Raw genomic sequence first — 18,767 nt, forward strand, 5'->3', positions numbered from 1 at the left:
ACATTACATCCTAAGCTATGGACACATTTCAGCTTTCTCTCGGGTTGTGACCACCTGAAGGGGTTGCTGGCTGGGGCTACAACACACTCTTCCTTCTATGTCACCATGTCCCTTGGCTAGACACGTCAGGAAAGTGCTCTGTATCATGAATAAATTGGATCTGAACACCCAGGGTTGAAGGGCACCATAAAAATACTATTTTAGCTTACTTCTTTTATAAGAATGTGAAGAAGTTCCCATTACACTCCATGAAATTTTGAACACTGTAAATATCCTACTAAGAATAGTTTTATTTCATTGAATTGCCAGAGATGAGATAACACAAGTAAAATGTAATGAAAAATTATAAAAGCTCTTTTGCTCTATTGTCACTGAACTCTTAAGAGAAAAAGCACTGAGAGAGCCACAGAGGTATGCAGGAAAAGGTTCCTGATCTACAGTAACTTCCATCTCATTAAAGAGGATGACACAGAAACACAACAAAGCGCAGTAAGAAAAGTGGGGTGTGGGATCACAGGTGGTTCCGGTAACTCAGAGGCAGGAGAAGTCACTTGTGGTTTGGGCTTTCAGACAGACCCGAGGAGACTAGCGAGGTTTTAACAACAGAAGTGGGTATGCAGCAGGAGGAGAGGAAAGGAGGAGACATAAAAGGCTGGGACTCAGAAGGAGGTTGCATGAAGGAGGTTGCTGGTGTGCGGGGGCCTGGAGAAGAGCACTAACTGAGGCTAGACGGTGTGGAGCTTGAATACTAAGCCACAGAACTTGGGAGTTCACTCAACTAGTAATAGGGAGCCCAGGAAGGCTTCTGGGAAGGGAAGTAGCATGTGCTGATTTTAGGAGGATCCACAGAATGGTAATAGAGTGGTATCTAGGGCTGCAAGATCACAAAGCAATCATCCACCAAAAGGAAGTGGATTTGGTAAATAAAATCTCAGAAGGTGTATTGTCCTGGTGCTGTTCTGAATGGGAAGAGATTAAGTAGGTCGATTAGTCTCCTCATCGCTCCCGCCATTCTTTCCCATCTATGAGGTTCTGTGGTCTGAGGCAGTTCTCCATGAATGCAGTTCCTGAGTTACCTGAAACGTACTAAGTCCTCACCGGGACGTGGTAAAAAAAATTCCTTACGTGCAAAGAATTTGAAAATCACATGGGAAAGACACTCCTTACACAAAGAGAAAGGCATGGTGTCATCTATGCTGCCCTGTGGACCCCTCATTTCTCTAGGCATGCCCCCCAAGGATAGCCTGCTCAAGGGGTGACTCCAAACATAAAGGGGATAGGAGTTCAGAGAAGAAGAGAGGAGAAGGGGTATGACAACATAAAACTACCTTTGAAAAGGAGTGTAGGTAAGAAGCCACTATTTAGTTTCATTTTACTCATTTATACATGTCCGCTATCTCAAAGTCCCATACTTACATGAAATGCAAATATTGTTCAGTTGTCTGGCATTTAAAGAAAGATAAGAGGCGCCTGGGTGGCTCAGTCAGTTAAGCATCCAACACTTGGTTTTGGTTCAGGTCACGATCTCACGGTTCATGGGTTCGAGCCTTGCTTGGGCTCTGTGCTGACAGTGTGGAGCCTGCTTAGGATTCTATCTCTCCACCCCCTCTCTCTCTGCCCCTCTCCTGCCCACACACACATTCTCTCTCTCAAAAATAAATAAACATTAAAAAATTTTGTTTAAAAAAATAAAGATAATTTCTGGACACCTTTAAAAACGTGAGTTGTAAGGGAAATATCTGGAGGTTCTGATGACTCATGGCAAACGACAGGTCAAGTTAATTTCCAAATGTAATCTGAGGTAAATTAATTGGCAAAATTCTCAAAGTATATGTGGTCTGAGCAGCTATTTAAGATTTTTCTTCAAACTGGGGCCAAATTCTTAAAATAGTTATGGCTAGAATGCATCAAAAGCCTAAACTAATCTTATCTTTTTTTTTTAAAGTGTATTTCTATTTACTTTTGAAAGAGTGAGAGAGAAAGCACGCCCACAAGTGGGGGAGGGGGGACAGAGAGAGGGAGAGAGAGACTCCCAGGCAGGCTCTGCACTGTCAGCCCAATGCAGGGCTCGAACCCACAAACCATGAGGTCGTGACCTGAGCTGAAGTCAGACACTTAACCCACTGAGCCACCCAGAGGCCCCTCGTTTTGTCTCATAATACTGTAACAACTACTACCTGAGAATGTCAGATTAGGTTTTAGTTGGAAATCTAGGTATCACTGACCCTATTTCAGACACTGTCAGAGATGGACATTCACAAAGAATAATGCAGGAAAATGCCTTAAAGGAGAGGAAAATGTTCCACCATGGAGGAGAAACTGGGAAGAAAGAGCGTGTTAGAGGTCTGAAATGGGTCCCACACACAATTGTAATCACTGTGAATAGCAGCCACTATCAATTCACTACAGGGCCCATTCCATACTAAGCACTCTCCGTATGCCAGATAATTATCTAAATATCTACCAGACAGTTATCCCTCACAAAAAGCCTAGGAGTTAATAATTATTTTCCCATTCAACAGATCAAACTGCTTAATTTCTGAAGTTTTTTTCAATTTGCTCAAGATTACATAGTTCGCAAGTAAGTGGAGGAAGGAAGTGTTCAGCATGTTCTCAGCACCGAACTTGCTTTCGGATGCTGAGAATATTATGGTGAGCTGGCATGGCAGGTGAGGCTGACAGGAATCAAATAATCTCATAAAGCACTGTTAAATTGTAACTGTGACAAGGGCAATAGATCTGACCTTGGCCAGAGAGGGTGAGGGCAGGTTCTTCCCCCGAGGAGGTCTAATGCAATCTGAGATCTAAAGGAAGAACAGGAGTTGCCTGGGGGAAAAGGGAGGGAAAAGCATTCCAGGCCAAGGCACAGAATATGCAAAGATGACACAGGTAGGAAGGAGTGAAGGAACAAAGGGAGATGGGAAAGGGGTGTGATCGATATCTCGCAAATTCAGATTCATTAGGTAAACTTGGACCTTGCACAGTCACCCCATGCAGTGTTTTATAGACCATGGAAAAAAGTTTTTGTCACTTAACTCAATCTAATAAACATTTCTTGAGTTAAAAAAAAAAAAGATTTTGTTTTTATTCTAAGCACATTGGATATTTATTTTATAGCTGATCGTAGTTGTTTTCCTTGGGGAGTAAAAGGGGTAAACTAGGGATAGCAGTGCCACACAGACTCTTAGAAATCTTTCAAGGGCAGGGATAAACATGGATATAACAGGGCGTGAACCTCTTCGTTCTAGAATAGACATCTATTATATATCTAAATATCCCCAAACTGGAAATTAAAGCTGCAAAGGGAAGAAGGATGGTCTCTGGAGATAAACGGAGGCATAGCTAAGGTTACCCTGGAGGGCCTCGTGTGTGGACAGAAGTGCACAGCAAGAGTCCCTACCATGAAAAGGGCAGAATCCATTTCTGGCTGAGAGGCACAGCAGATGACTGTTTTCACAGCCCGGCTCCCCATCCATGAGCTGTGTGGCTTTGGTAAAACTTCCCCGTTTGTAACAGTATGTGCCTTACAGAATTATTTTGAGAATAAAATGAGTTATCATACACGTAAAGTATTTAGAGCAGTGCTTGCACATGGTAAGTGCTCAAGGAATACAAGCCATTGTTATATCATTAAGACTATTTGCAGTAAAGATCACGATTTGCAATAAGCAGTTAAGGAAAGGAAAACATCTGTAAATACACATCTAGGACAACATGTTCTCAAATGTACATGTACTTAAGAATCACCTGGAAAGCTTGTGAAAAATGTACATTCCTGGTTTGTTAGAGGTAAGACCTAGGAAGCTAGATATTTCATAAGCTTCTAGGGGATTCTCACACAGCTTATCCAAGCATCTTATTTTGGGAAGCATGGCTTCAAGGCCAAGAATTTAAAATAAATATTCAGGCATCAAATAAAATATTTCACGACACGGACTTAACCTCAGGGATAACTTTATAAAACAAATTTCAAAGCAAAATGAAACAAGATGTACTTGCAAAATCTACTTCTGGAAGAAAACAGAATAATCAGAATCCACTTGACTGGTAAAATAGATAACATTTAGCTTTGAACAACCATTTTAAGGAATTATTTAAATCTTTAGTTCCAAACAGTCCAAAAATGTCACTATGCGCTCTATTAACAAGGGAAACATCTAAGACAGGGGTATGTATATCTTTTAATTATTAGCTTTTACTTTCTATCAAAGTCAACAGAGCCCATAGCTTATCTTCAATCACAGAGAGAAAATTCTTTTCTGCTAGAACACAACTGAAACTCTGCAGGCTCTTTCACTTTAGTGCAGGGTTTTTCAACCTTGGCACTATGTGATTATTGTAGATTATTATTTACAAAAATTCTTTACACTAACAAGTGACCTTCAGAAAAATCAAACAAGTGTCCAGCTTCAGGGAAGGTGAAATCATTGGTCTGATATACACATCTGGTGAAAAATGTCTGTGAAGATTATAAACTGAAGGTACAATTTCTTCCTCTTGCTCAAAAACCATTACACAACTCAACACTTGGGATCTTTCTGGATCCAACTTTATGAAAATGCTGCTTGGGCTCTTTAAAAGAATAAACAATGCACATTCTTGTTTTATTTGCAGAAATAATTAGCAGCAGCTGCTACTTACACAAAATTTTGAACAGAACATATTTTACATACTGAACCCAAATATTTCAGAACTTAAAGGGCCTGACGCCCAACGAAGTATTCTTTTTTTCTTTAATTTAAAATAAGGCATTAACAATTAACTTCCACATTCCTTTATCTAATTTTAAAAAATGACGAAAACATTTTCCGGAGACTCAAAGGAAACAGCTGGACACATCTGTCAACTACACATCTCTGGAGTGAAAGAGAAACTTAATGCTTTAACACCGTACTTACATGTGAGGGCTCAGCTCATAAAAATTTCTATTCCTGTAATCTTCCACTTTCTCTGGTGAATAAATGGGCAAGGACCGGTATGGGTTAACGGATATAACCACACTTCCAATATACGTCTGCAAAAGCAAGAAGAAAATATCCCCCATGATTACACAGGATGTATTTTAACAACTTAGGTCAGTATCTCATGATTTCACCCTCTTGAAACACAAAACTATCTCTACTCCTTGACCATTCACACTTTTCAAGAACATTTAATATCTCTGAAGGCAGATGGCCAATAGTGTTCATTCATTTTGTTGATAAGTGGAAGGCATAGATTTGTACATTGAAAATACCTTTCAAAATAAATCTCCAGATTAATTTATGATCTTGGATAAGAGTTCTCCAAAATCCTGTGACGCTTGCCAAAAATTTCGTCACCAGCCACAGCTAATTTTGAGCAACAGCTAGGCTCTCTCTTATTCATTAGAACTGGTGTTTCCTTCTCTCATCTTTAGCCTCCTGTTTGAGCCCACTGGAACCCAGGGCCTCCCTCCTCCTGAACCACATCCACACCTATCAAACAGGCCTCTACTTTGGCACTGCTCTTACACCAGCCTTTCAATATCTCCAAAGGGCTCAGACAGCGCCCAACTCCATTTGAGCCACAGTTATCCCTTGGGCCTTCAAACAACATAATTTCATATTATATGTACTGTAATATCCGAATTTAAATGTACTTTGTAAAGGAGGGTACATTTAATGTCGAATTTAAATTTAAGGTAGAATTTAAATGTACTTTTGGAGGGACCAATACTTTATTTTAGCACACATTAACCCTCTCACACTACAAACTGGAACACTACTAATCTTCCCTTCCATTTTGATCTGGAATTCCTGGCAAGCAAGAGTAGTCTGGTTCAGTTCATTTTGTACAAAGACTAGCACAATGCCACAAGCCAAAGTCACGTAACTGGAACTCATTTTAGTGGCTTCATTTTTCCTTTCAGTTTCAACATTACAGGGGACACTAACAAAAATACGTTAAGTGATAAAAACTGCTTTAAGAAAAAGGTGAAAGAAAAAAAAAGAAGGGGAAAAAAAAGTCAGCTCTAACTTCCCCACCTTTCCAGCGCATGCAACAAAAGGTGGCATTTTTAGAGCAACAAATTTGTCCAGTATTTCCATTACTGGATTCAAGACTGTCAAGATCTTTCCAGAAAATTGAACAGAATAGAAAACAGTACGAACATTTTAACATTCTTTTTTTTTTTTTTTAATTTTTTTTTCAACGTTTTATTTATTTTTTGGGGGGACAGAGAGAGACAGAGCATGAACGGGGGAGGGGCAGAGAGAGAGGGAGACACAGAATCGGAAACAGGCTCCAGGCTCTGAGCCATCAGCCCAGAGCCCGACGCGGGGCTCGAACTCCCGGACCGCGAGATCGTGACCTGGCTGAAGTCGGACGCTTAACCGACTGCGCCACCCAGGCGCCCCTTAACATTCTTTAACATTATGATTTCTTTCTAACATGGGTCACAATTATTTTAATTACAAAAGACTTCTCCCCCAACCTGGAAAACTGAACAGGTCATTTCTACACATACTTTTTCATCCTATCAAGCACAGACAAGACCACAGTTATGAAAGAAAACTCTGTTCCCACGCAAGCTTCTCCATTTATTTCTGGCATTCATTTCTGACATTCTATCACAAGGACCAATTAATCTGGCCTGACAAGAGATGACTCCAAGTTTCCTCACTTACCCCGTTTGGATAGGACTTTTTCAAGAAGGTTTCTTCACACTCCAACCTACCTGGGCCAGCGGATGCTACAGATGGAAATACTGTCTCACTAGCTTCGAACTAATACTAGCTACACTGGTAGATATGAAAATATAATGACTGGTTACTCTTTTAGTATCTGTTGATTAAAAGATCGGCCTTCTTCAGTAGAAAAGTACATGACTCTCCTTTTTTAGGTAATTTCTTGAACACAATAATCGAAATACGTATTTGCTGTTGGCAGAGAAACCAATGATCAAGGTGCTCCCTAAAACCACACTTCACGGTGGCTAACCTCTTGATAAAAATCTGCCTCTGTGGCATTCTTACAGAAAGAGCAAACTCTGCTACCTCAACCTCAAAATCAAAAGCCACACTATTGAGTTAATACGTTTCTCTTTGTTACTTGTGACTTTTATACGTAACTGAATCATGTGCTTTTTTTCCCCAACTCTTTCCCTACCACCAAGAAAGGGCCTGACCTTTTAATGATGTCCCATAAATACTGGTTAACTGAATGACCAATGCAGACAGGGCCAGTTCATCTAAGAAAGTGACTCACGTGTAACTGTTCTTTTGTTGAAATATAATAGCAAGTACGTATACAGTGCCTAATATTTTATTAAACCTTTATGCCACGTGTTGCCACTGAACAAATCTTTAAAGTATACCCTTTTCCCTCAGGCTCCTACTGTGGGATGTTGTTTGCAAAGATGGCTAGAACAATTCCTTCCACCCCTGCAGGCAGACCCCCTTGAAATGTGACTTTGCCACTCTTTCTATCAAGAGATACAGTTTACTCCTCCAGCTTTTCAGTTTGGACTTGTCTATGTGACTTGACTGTCAAATGTCCAATGGGACATTATAAGATGAGACACAAGGGGCACCTGGGCGGCTCAATCGGTTAAGCGTCCGACTCCAGCTCAGGTCATGATCTCACGGTTCGTGAGTTTGAGCCCCGCGTCAGGCTCTGTGCTGACAGCTCAGGGCCTGGAGCCTGCTTCGGATTGTGTCTCCCTCTTTCTGCCCCTCCCTCACTCACACTGTGTCTCTATCAAAAAATGAATAAATGTTAAAAAAAAATTTTTAAAAATAAGATGAGACACAAGCAGAGGCTTGAGTAGTACCTGTACAGGATGAACCCCTTTTTTATGGCTATGGCTGGAAGCCAGGATGTGAATGAACTTGAGCCACGTAGATGGCCAAGGTGCCCTGAATTACACAGTCTGACAACCAACCATCAGACATATGATTGAGGCCATTCTAAGCCATCCAGTCCCAGTTAGGCCACCAGATGCCTAAGGTCAGATGTGTGATTCCAGGTGAGACCAGGAGAAAATACACCAAGCTGACATCAGCCCAAACTGCTATCCCAGAGAACTGTGAACAAATAAATGGTTGTTGTTTAGGCCACTCATTTGGGGAACTGGTTTGTTACCCAGCAACAATTACTGATAGACCAACAGAGCTCAACAAATCAGTAAAGGGCAAGTTTTATCAATCTCAATAAGGAAACAGTAAAAGTAACTGTGCTATCTCTCCATTCTACTTTATGTATATGTTTCAGATATGTATCCTCTAATCATGAATTGCTACTAGGTTTGTCCTCTACCATGACACCTGCCCTTACTGTTTATAAGGGTTTTTTCCTTGAAGGGTCTATGTGCATTAATCGAAGATTTAAATATTCCCACACGTACCAAGAGAATAACTCAAATGTTCAGTCACAGTCCTCCTTTGTCTGAGACAGGAAAGAATGCCCAGCAGCAGCTGATTGGCTGGGTAGAGTTTACAGGTCTACTCTGGTTTTAGGCAGCTATCCATTCTCCATTCAGGTAACTGCAATACCAGATTAAAACTCCCTTTTGGGGATCAGAACAACAGGGACCAGATAGTTCATGTTTACATCAATTAACACTTGGACATACAGTTGACAGACATTTTTTTTTTTTTAACAAGCAACTGTACACTATTTAAAGTAAGTATCTTCTTATTGCACCATGGTCTAGAAAGAACTACAAATGAACTCATTAAGTAACCACCGGCATCAAGAGGTTGCAGATAAGACACAGAGTTTCTTAAAGTCAAGTACATAAAGGGGCACCTGGGTTGAGCGTCCAACTTCACCCCAGGTCACGATCTTAGGGTTTGTGGGTTCGAGCCCCATGTCGGGCTCTGAGCTGACAGCATGAGCCTGCCTTCAATTCTGTCTCCCTCTCTCTCTGCCCCTCTCCAGTTCATGCTCTGTCTCTCAAAAATAAATTAAAAAAAAATTTTTTAATCTTAAAATTAAAAAAAAAGACAAGTACATAAAAGGGCTGGGTATGTCCTTTTTATTCTGAATATGCCAAGGAGAAAAAAAAGGAAACACAGAAATACTTACAAATCTTTACAAAAGGGAGCAGCAACAAGGATCCATCCCTTGCCCCCTAGAGTTCCACTTACTTACTTGACTGGACATAAGAGGTGCATAGATCCTGTGTCCATCAACAAACTACTACTACAGAGCTCAGATGGTGCCAGCACCAAGGGAGCCCACAGAAAGGTGTCTCACAGCCCACTTCATTTCCCAGCAGGCCACTTCTATGGCTGGGCTCACACTTCAGCCTTGTCCCTGTGCCCCAAAGGACTCGCACAGAGAAACTCCTACTGGAATCCAGAGGATGTTCTTCCATTAGGCTAATTACACTGAAAGGCATTCCTTTCACATAATGGCCAAGATTACCTACCAATTACGTTCTATCGACCTTCTCCAACAGAGACAAGCCTGGCTCTCATTAGCCTCATATGTATGTATGTATGTACTTGTTTATTCAGTATAACCAACCTAACCATCTCAGCCACTACCTAGCTCACCACCTCCATGTTCCCACCCCTTGGCACCTCCAAGAACTCAAGCATGTGCACTCCACCACCAGGACACTGGAAAGTTCCCTTTATTCCCACCGCCCTATGGGACCAGTCTCTGACATCTAGGAGGGAAAAGGGAAGAGAAGGAGAGGAAGGGAGGGGAGGGAAGGGGAAGGAGTAAGGAGGAAAGAAAAGGGAAGAGAAAGAGGAAAGGCTCTACCTTCTTACAAAGGGCACAATTAGCAACTTTTATCTTTCACTTCTCAAGGGCAGACATTAAATCAAGAATGTTCAAACATTCCCAGGTCAAAACAATCTCCGTCTTCATACTTCAGATATCTGTAGCATTCCAGAACAGATGCCTTGTGCATAACCAAATAATACTTGTGTATTCCTATTGTGATCACAGTGAAAACTGAAGTCTTTTCTGGAGGATGTGCATCCAGCAATTCAGAACCCAGAAGAAAGACCCCTGATACATATACACCCCAAAGACCATGCATTTTATTCTAGAAGAGAGTTCTTCCAGAACCCCATCCTCAGAGATTCAATTTCAATGGTCTGGGAGCAGACAGGCTCTCACATCTTTTAACGTGTCCCCAAAGAAGGCCATGTGGAACCAGAGGTGAAAACCACTGCTTGTGGTGTTTACCTTCAGGACCCACACGACTGTGTTTTACTCCCAGTGGCAGCACTGGGATAGTGTCACTGTTGACCTATCTTCTATCTTACTTTCCTCTCTTATTCCTATGTAATTAATTCTGTAAATATTTCAAAAAGGGAAGAAAGTCCTTCTAGCTTCACGTCCTTTCATTTTAGCCACATTTCTAATGAACTTGGCATACGGTCTCTCAGCACACTACAGAGAAACAGCAACAACATCTCTAAATTGGGGCCATTCTGTCACAGCGTGTTTCAAATGTTTGACTACGACTCATTGTGAGAAATAAATTTTCATCACGACAAAGTATGTGTATTTGAGTAGATATTTATACACACGTACACACATATATGAAACCAAACTCTCACAAAACCCTAAATACTCTTACCATGTCATGCACTGATATTATTTGTTCAACTCTATTCATTACAATTTTTTTTAAAAAACTGTGGGCCCTAACCCATTAAATGGTTTTTATCACCCATTAACAGGTTGAAATTTACAGTTGGAAAAATGCTGCTACAGAGCACTTCTTAAACTTTTTTTAGTTGTAGGTCCCTTTGAAACGTCAATGAAAGCTATGACACTTCTCCCCAGAAAAAAAACAAAAATGTGCATACAGCTGGGTGCCTGCAGGGTGCAGGTAGTTAAGTGTTGGGTCTTGATCTCGGCTCAAGTCGTGATCTCATGGTTCCTGAGTTCGAGCCCCGTGTTGGTGCTCTATGCTGACAGCGTGAATCCTGCTTGGGTTTCTCTCTCTCCTTCTCTCTGCCCTTCCCAGCTAATGCACGCTGCCTCTCTCTCTCTCTCTCTCTCTCTCTCTCTCTCTCTCTCTCAAAATAAATAAATAAATAAAATAAACTTCAACAATTAAAAAAAAAAGTTTGCATACAGCTGATATGCCAGGTTAAGAACTCCTACCCTAAGGGAAGACACAATGGCCACTAATGGAAAAAAGAAAAAGAGACAGAGAAAGAGAAGCAAAGAAAGAAAGAAAGAAAGAAAGAAAGAAAGAAAGAAAGAAAGAAAAGGAGTAAGAAGGGATCAAAATAATTTTAAGAGCATAAAAATGAAGAGCTGTTTAGAGTAAGAGCCTGCATCTCAGATCCGCTGGCCCTGAGTGCATCTTGTCAGAACAAAGAAGGATGATGAAAGGCTGAAATGAGACAGAGTATTCTGATTTTGAGGACAAGGATATACACGTTTTGGAAACATATCCGACCAAAAAAAAACTTTTTTCAAGTTAAACATTGAAGTGTAGTTTGAATATTTTCCAAGTCTCCATCGCATGGAAGCCCTCAATGCTAGGTGAACGAAACATTAGTAGACAGACACAGGAAAGTCAGAACAGTTTCACGTCCTTCGTACCACAGCTCTTCCCGGGGCAACATGAAGATCTTTAGACACCTAAAATTCTAAAAGTTTGCATTTCTTTTTTAATTTTTTAATATTTATTTTTGAGAGAGAGAGAGAGTGGAGGGGGCGGGAGGGGCACAGAGAGAGAGGGAGACACAGACTCCGAAGCAGGCTCCAGGCTCTGAGCTGTCAGCACAGAGCCCAACACAAGGCTTGAACTCACGAACCACAAGATCATGACCTGCGCCAAAGTCGGACGCTTAATCAACTGAGCCGCCCAGGCGCCCCTAGAAGTTTACATTTCAATTCCCCACATGAAATTGAAAATAAAATTGTAACTAAACCATAAAATACATGTAATGGAAACCCCACGATGACTTGTTTTCACCATGATGACTACTTTGGCACCTCTTTTCAATACCAGTTTTTTCCAAAATATATTTTTAAAGCCCCTACTTTGCTGAGGCTCTAACTAGGCATCCCATCTGCCTATCTACCAGTGTCCTTATTTTCTTTAGGATGATTTTCAGTTAGTTGTTTACCATCTCTGCAGCTCCTTAAAAACTCATCCCCAAACCTTAAAGTGCTGGTATAAAATACGCACTTAAACACCTTTTTTCTTTTTTTTCTTTAATTTTTTTTTCTTAATGTTTTTATTTATTTTTGAGACAGAGAGAGACAGAGCATGAGCAGGGAAGGGGCAGAGAGAGAGGGAGAATGTGAAGCAGGCTACAGGCTCTGAGCTGTCAGCACAGAGCCCGATGTGGGGCTCGAACTCACGGACTGTGAGATCATGACCTGAGCCGAAGTCAGACGCTCAACCGACTGAGCCACCCAGGCGCCCCTAAACACCTTTTTTCTAAACTCTTCTTCAGTCCCCATGAGATGGATATGAAGTCTCCACGTTAAGGTCCATAACGATGGAACAAAAAGAACTTAAGCGGTATCAGCACATTATCTAACAAAAGTGCAGTCAGGACGAGGAGTCCACTTTCGTCTCAACAGAGCACTCTATCCACGCTATCAGTTAGGCCTCCGAAGCTTCGAGGAAAGTGGCCAAGAACAATGCCGAATCAGAGAAACGTGCGCCGTGCAATGCCTTTCAGCAGCATCTTCACCTTTGTGTAACAGAGAGCCATCTGTTGGGCAGAAGCTTCTTATTTGATCACCTGAGGAATGCTGAAATCCTTATGCCACCAGGGATAAACGAAAAAAGAGGAGGGGGAGGAAAAGACCTAGTTACAGAGAAAATTTTTCATCTTAAAAAAAAAGTTGTTGTTTTTTTTTTTTAATGTTTATTTACTTTTGAGAGAGAAAGAGAGAGCAAGCAGGGGAGGGGCAGAAAGAGAGACACACACAGAATCCCAAGCAGGCGGCGGGCTCTGAGTTGCCAGCACAGAGCCGGATGTGAGGCTCAAACCCACAAGCCGTGAGATCATGACCTGAGCCGAAGTTGGATGCTTAACTGACGGAGCCACCCAGGCGCCCCAATAAAAACTTTTTTTCATGTTTATCCCAGCACACAAAGTTGTGCCTCCATCATGAAGAAATGCAAAACAATGTATAATAATCATTCCTTAACTTTAGAGAAATAAACCAGGAGAGTGGCAATGCCACAGGTAATATTTAATGAAGTATCTTACTTGATGTTAATGATTTGGCCTAAAATGGCACCAAGGAAGTATTAAAAGCATGTGTAGGATTCTTCCAAATCCATCTCCAAGCCATGTTCCTCCAAGCCACTTTCACCTGTACAGTGTTAACAGTTCAAATCCAGGATGGGTTGGAGCCAAGGAAAAATAAACCTTCACACGGCTGTACTGCCTGGACAGAATTTAGGTACAGCCACTGAACAAGCAAGCAACACATTTACTAAGAGCCTTCTTTATGCACAACATCGTGTTTGGCAGAGTGGGAAATAAAAGACGCTCCTATGGTCTGTGCTCCCAAGGAGCTTATAATAGAGCTCAGGAGGTGAGACTTTTACATCATAAAACATAAAATTTAAGAGTTAACTAGTCTGGCCAGGAGAAAAGATAAGATCTAAGTGATTCTTGGCTAAATGAGTCATTAGTCATCTTTTTTTTTTTTAATGTTCATTTATTTATATTGGGGGGGGGATAGAGAGCGAGCAAGGGAGGGGCAAAGGGAGAGGGGAAGAGAGAATCCCACGAGATCATGACCTGAGCTGAAACCAAGAGTCAGATGCTTAACCGACTGAGCCACCCAGCAGCCGCCCCGAGTCATTAGTCTTCTTACTGCCTAGGTGAGTGCTTTGGGTTGGGTCTGCTTGAGGGAATGGTCACTGTGAACTGCAGAGGTCCAAGAATGATGATCCAGGAAGTCAGAAGATTTGAGCAGGTCTAAAAGGATGGGCGTGATTCACATAAAGTAATGTTCCCCCAAAGAGTGGCATAGGAGAATTCAGGTTTTAGGTAATGATTGAACCCCTCTCTCTTTTTCTAAAATTTTACTATGATAGTTGCATCCTTCAAAAAAAAATTTTTTTTAAGTGTGAATTGCCAGAGACTCAAAACAATTATCTGTACGTCCAGGTTCACTGTGGCACTGTTCCCCACAGCCAAAAGGTGAAGCAACCCAAGCATCTGCTGGTGGAGGAATGGATAAACAACATGAAGTATACAGATAACAGTGGAAGATATCCAGCCTTAAAAAGGAAGTTAATTCTGACACATGCTCCAACATGGATTAAACATGGACAGAGGTACAAAGGCCCACCCACCCATATTTCAAAGACAGGAATGAGACAGCTTGCCTAGAGCAAAGACCTCCTGTGAGTAATCGCCCAGACAATAAGACTGGGATCAAATTGCAGAGAGCCTCAAACATCAAAGTGAGGGGCCTGAGCTCCATCCAGTCTGAGAGCAGTCAGTGTGTGTGTGTGTGTGTGTGTGTGTGTGTGTGTGTGTGTTGGGGGGAGTCAGATGCTGAATCAGAGTGACTTAAGTGTTTTTGAGCTCTTTGCTCAGATTCTATGTCATACAGAATTTAATTTGCTTCAAATGCCTTTGAAATATTGTTTAACCATAGTTCCAAGTTATCTGGCAAAGTTTTCTGGTTTCCTGGGTAATCTACTTAACTTCTCCAAGTTAAGTTTCCTCATCTGAACAAGGAGGAGAATATTGTTCCTCCCTCATCTGAGGATTAAATGAGATTCTGTGTTAAAGCATGAAACACAGCACCTGAGATACATCAAGTGTCCCATAAATATTACCTGCTATGATTACGGAAACTCACAGTTTCACTCTATTGGAATCTGCTGGCCATCGTAGAGAGCCAGGACTTGAAAGCCTATAACATACGTTAGTAACTCAGCTAAATTGGAGGTATCCTATGATGCCAAAGTCTTACAAAATGGTCTTTGTATACAGAGCATTGAAGAGTTATCAGATGAGCACGTGAGGTACGTCTTAATGAAGCTAATGTTAAACGCCTAGGATCCTGAGAAAATGATGATACAGGATAAGCTGATGGGATCTTCAGAAATGACAACACGCGACTCACTTCATGAGAAGGAATTTATCCTCTTCTTGAGTCCCAGATCCTGGGAATCTGATCACAAGACATGAAGACATTACGTGCCACAGTGTTTTTCATTAGACATCCGTAAGATTTCCCAGATTCCCCCAAAGAGGACTTTTGTCTTATTTGGTTGTTGAAAAACACAGTTTGGTCTAGCCAACACTTTGGTTTTTTTTAGACACAGTCCAAAACTGCCTGAGTGAAAAAATTACAGATGCAAGGTCAATACCGATGTAGCCTTCTCTCTGGGTCTTATATCCAACACAATGTCATTCAGTGTGTACGTCACACATACCCGGTCTAAGAACATATTTGTGATACGTATGCAAAATATATAGAGAGAACTCATGAATAACAGCCTGCAGAAGAATTTTTACTGCAGAAGAAACTGAGGCATTCGAAGGTTTTTTAAAAAATTGCCCAAGGTCTCCCTACGAGTGGAAGAGACGGTTTTATGCCAAAGCTCTACGCCAAAGTCTGTGACATTAGAACAGAGAAGTGGGTTTCGGTCAGACTGTTTCAGCCGCTCAGCACAGTGATGCTGTCATGTTACATCAAGTCCTGGGTTCCTGTATCTCAAGTACTAAGCTCTTGAACAAAGGAACACACCCAGGAACCCCTGAGCAGCCTGTGACCCAAGAGTGAGTATGAGTGCAGGGCATCATGCTAAGGCAGCACAAGTTGGTGGTAACTTCCCGTCCAATTCCACTCTCGGTGTGCTCATCCCCTGCTCATGTTTCTGCTTTTCTCTGAGCCTGTTCCTAACTGGTCTTCTCACTTTCTACTCTATAGCCTGTCTACTTCAAAGAGGCTTACTCACAGTGCCTGCTTGTAGCATGGCCCACCATGGCCCTACAACCTCATGACCACCAGCATCTGCTTTCATTGATAGTTTTATTTTTCCAGGATTTCTCAATTCACAGTTTGAGGAAAGAATCAAGCGCTGTTCATTTTCTTGTCTCTGCTGTCCCACAAACGACCGGTCTTAGAGCAGGAGCCCACACGTAGTCCAGGGGTCATACAAATCATGGCTGCCAAGGAAGGCAAGCAGCCTAGTCAGCCATGGCCACTGTTAGAGCAGTCCGAGGCTTGACTTAACTACCATCATATTACAACCCTTTCTTCCTGGGCTGCCAGTCATTTCAGACTATGAATTACAGAACTATATATGAGTTCTATGCCACGCTGAAATACTGGCTAAAAATACCACCTCGGGCAGCCTTTATTTTAGAGCAAAGTAACACAATACTATAATATCTTTGTTGAGATAAACTCTGCAATGAGAAAAGTATTTTCCAAAAATGTACCATTCTCCAGACCTAATAAAACTCTTAACTAAGGTACCGAGCAGTCCTGTGTTAGAAGTCTATTACTATCTGAAAATAATATTTGTGGACAATTGAAATAGTAATACAACAAAAATGAAATCTGTTCAATGAGTACCAAAGAGGGAGGGGGGGCAGGGAAAAGAGAGAGGAAGAGAGTGGGAGACAGGGAGGGAAAGAGAGAGTCGGGGGAGGGGAGAAACAGAAAGACTGTAATTACAAGGAAATCGCAGTGTCTGAGCCCTTAAAGAAAAGTCATTCTGGTTTCCAAGTTTTTCAGACGGTCATGGCACCTACCAGGTACTCCACACCTACTATGTGCCAAGCACCAGGCTAAGATGCTCCCTAATCTCCATCACATCTCAACAACATAAGTATCATGATACCTAACGTGTGGATGAGAAAACTGACTCTCTATTACTCACAGTGCTCACGGTGGTTGCAAGTGGCCGAGATTCAACCTTCGCTCTATATGCCTTTTCCAACATGCCATCTCGTATCTCAGCCTCCAACCCTCCAAAACAGAGTTTGAGAAACAAAACAGCATCTCTTTAGAAATTACGATTCCCATTAATATATATCTGTGCTACAGATCTAACAGCAGAAATAGATGCACGGGGGGAGCTGAGTTGGTCACGTGAATCAGCCACATGTCCCCTGTGATTTGCTCCTCCTCCTCTACTTCCTGCTCATAAAAGTGACGGGCCACGTGCAGCTGTCAATCTCCTGCCATCCAGTGAACGTGATGAAAATCAATTTCCTTTCAAGATTTTGTCCCACCCTCCAGAAGGAAAAACATCATCCTAACGGTTGCTATCGATTTTCCTTGACTAGTGGGCACCTGCGACTTTAGAACTGAACACACTCGTTCCATGTCACGCTAGTTCATGTTACTGCATTGTTAAATGCTAACTCAACATGTGGCAGGAATGTTGATTATCATTTGAATTCTTCATCTGGATTGGTGAGACTGCCTTGTTTCAAATCTATACATTCATATACATATACATATTTATATATGTAATCTATACATATCATAATTATTTTGAATAGCACATTATAGAATGCGAATACCTGCATATTAATGGTATCACTAAATGCTCATAGCAACCATATACGGTCAACAGGACTATTAAAAGGATGAACTCTAGAGCCAGATTTCCTGGATGCGAATCCCAGCTTTATCACCTACTTGCTATGTGACCTTGGACAAGTTACTTAGTCTTTCTGAGCCTCGGCTTCCTCATGGTAAAATGAAGATAATTTAAAAACCTACGGGGGTGCCTGGCTGGCTCAGTCAGTTAAGCATTCGACTTCAGCTCAGGTCATGATCTCACAGTCCATGAGTTTGAGCCCCGCGTCAGGCTCTGTGCTGCCAGCTCAGAGCCTGGAGCCTGCTTCGGATTCTGTGTCTCTCTCTCTGCCCCTCCCCTACTCATGCTCTGTCTCTTTCTGTCTCAAAAATAAATAAAAACATAAAAAAAAAAAAAAAACCTACAATGCCTAGGACTCCAGTGAAAATTAAATGAACAAATAAGTGGTCGTGCCAGGACCAGGGCTCAGGTCTTTGCTTCAAGTACCCACCATATTGCCATCAAAAGACGACACTTCTGCAGGCCCGAGGTTGGGCCTTAATTTCCTCCAAATAAACTTCAAATATGGCCTTGAGCAGAACATTTAAATTATATATTATAAATATCACACAAACATTTCAAGTACTGTATAGGGCCTATATGATGAAACAACTCTCTTAAGCTTGGTAAATAACAGATAAAGATGTGTCCATTTTGCAAGTTCTAAGAAGGAAGAAATTTTCCAATCACCAAAGGCTAAGAGAGCTTACACAGGTTGAAACTGGCAAGTTATCACCAAAAATGATTTTCTGGAAAAATATTATAAAACTGTCCAAGAGATAGACTATGCTCAGAATTTAGACACAACATTTCTCTTCAGCCTTGTGATTTGCTATTTTTCACCAGCTTTATCCAGCCTTCTAACGCTGTCTCCATTCCAAACACCAAAGCTATACCCTTGAAAACACACACAATTCGCTCTTCATGTCTCTTGAAAGATCTACCTTTTCAATGAGCCACGCAGGCAGAGTCTAGTCATGGTGAACCGTTCATACATGATCAAATCAAGGCACTTCCTTTCACCAGGTCAGAGAATCCCTCCTCCTTTCCCTGCTTGGTCTAGATGGGAGGGGAGGGGGCAGTAAAAATGGTTCTTTTTTCACTCAAATATTTTTGGGTCTGGGTTCTCTGGGTAAAGAGCCATTCATCTCAGCGAAAAAGAACCTCTTCCTACTTCCAATTCTAGAACAAAAAAATTTTAATTTTTAATCAAGCTGAGAACATAATCTGGAAA

At 41.6% G+C, this 18,767-nt stretch overlaps 1 protein-coding gene across 2 annotated transcripts in view; it reads right to left on the minus strand.

Moving 5' to 3' along the window:
• The window catches only part of MYO1B (myosin IB), a 155,562-nt gene that overhangs the window by 130,765 nt on the left and 6,030 nt on the right, over positions 1–18,767 (minus strand). For both annotated transcript variants that reach the window (XM_047083916.1, XM_047083915.1), the window contains exon 2: positions 4,899–5,014. In XM_047083916.1, coding sequence (XP_046939872.1) covers positions 4,899–5,014 — 116 coding nt within the window. The remainder of the gene's footprint in view (positions 1–4,898; positions 5,015–18,767) is intronic.

The sequence above is a fragment of the Lynx rufus genome, unplaced genomic scaffold (assembly GCF_022079265.1).
Source record: "Lynx rufus isolate CCGP_SWC_20201006 ecotype Redwood Valley unplaced genomic scaffold, mLynRuf1.p SCAF_2, whole genome shotgun sequence".
Taxonomy (NCBI): domain Eukaryota; kingdom Metazoa; phylum Chordata; class Mammalia; order Carnivora; family Felidae; genus Lynx; species Lynx rufus.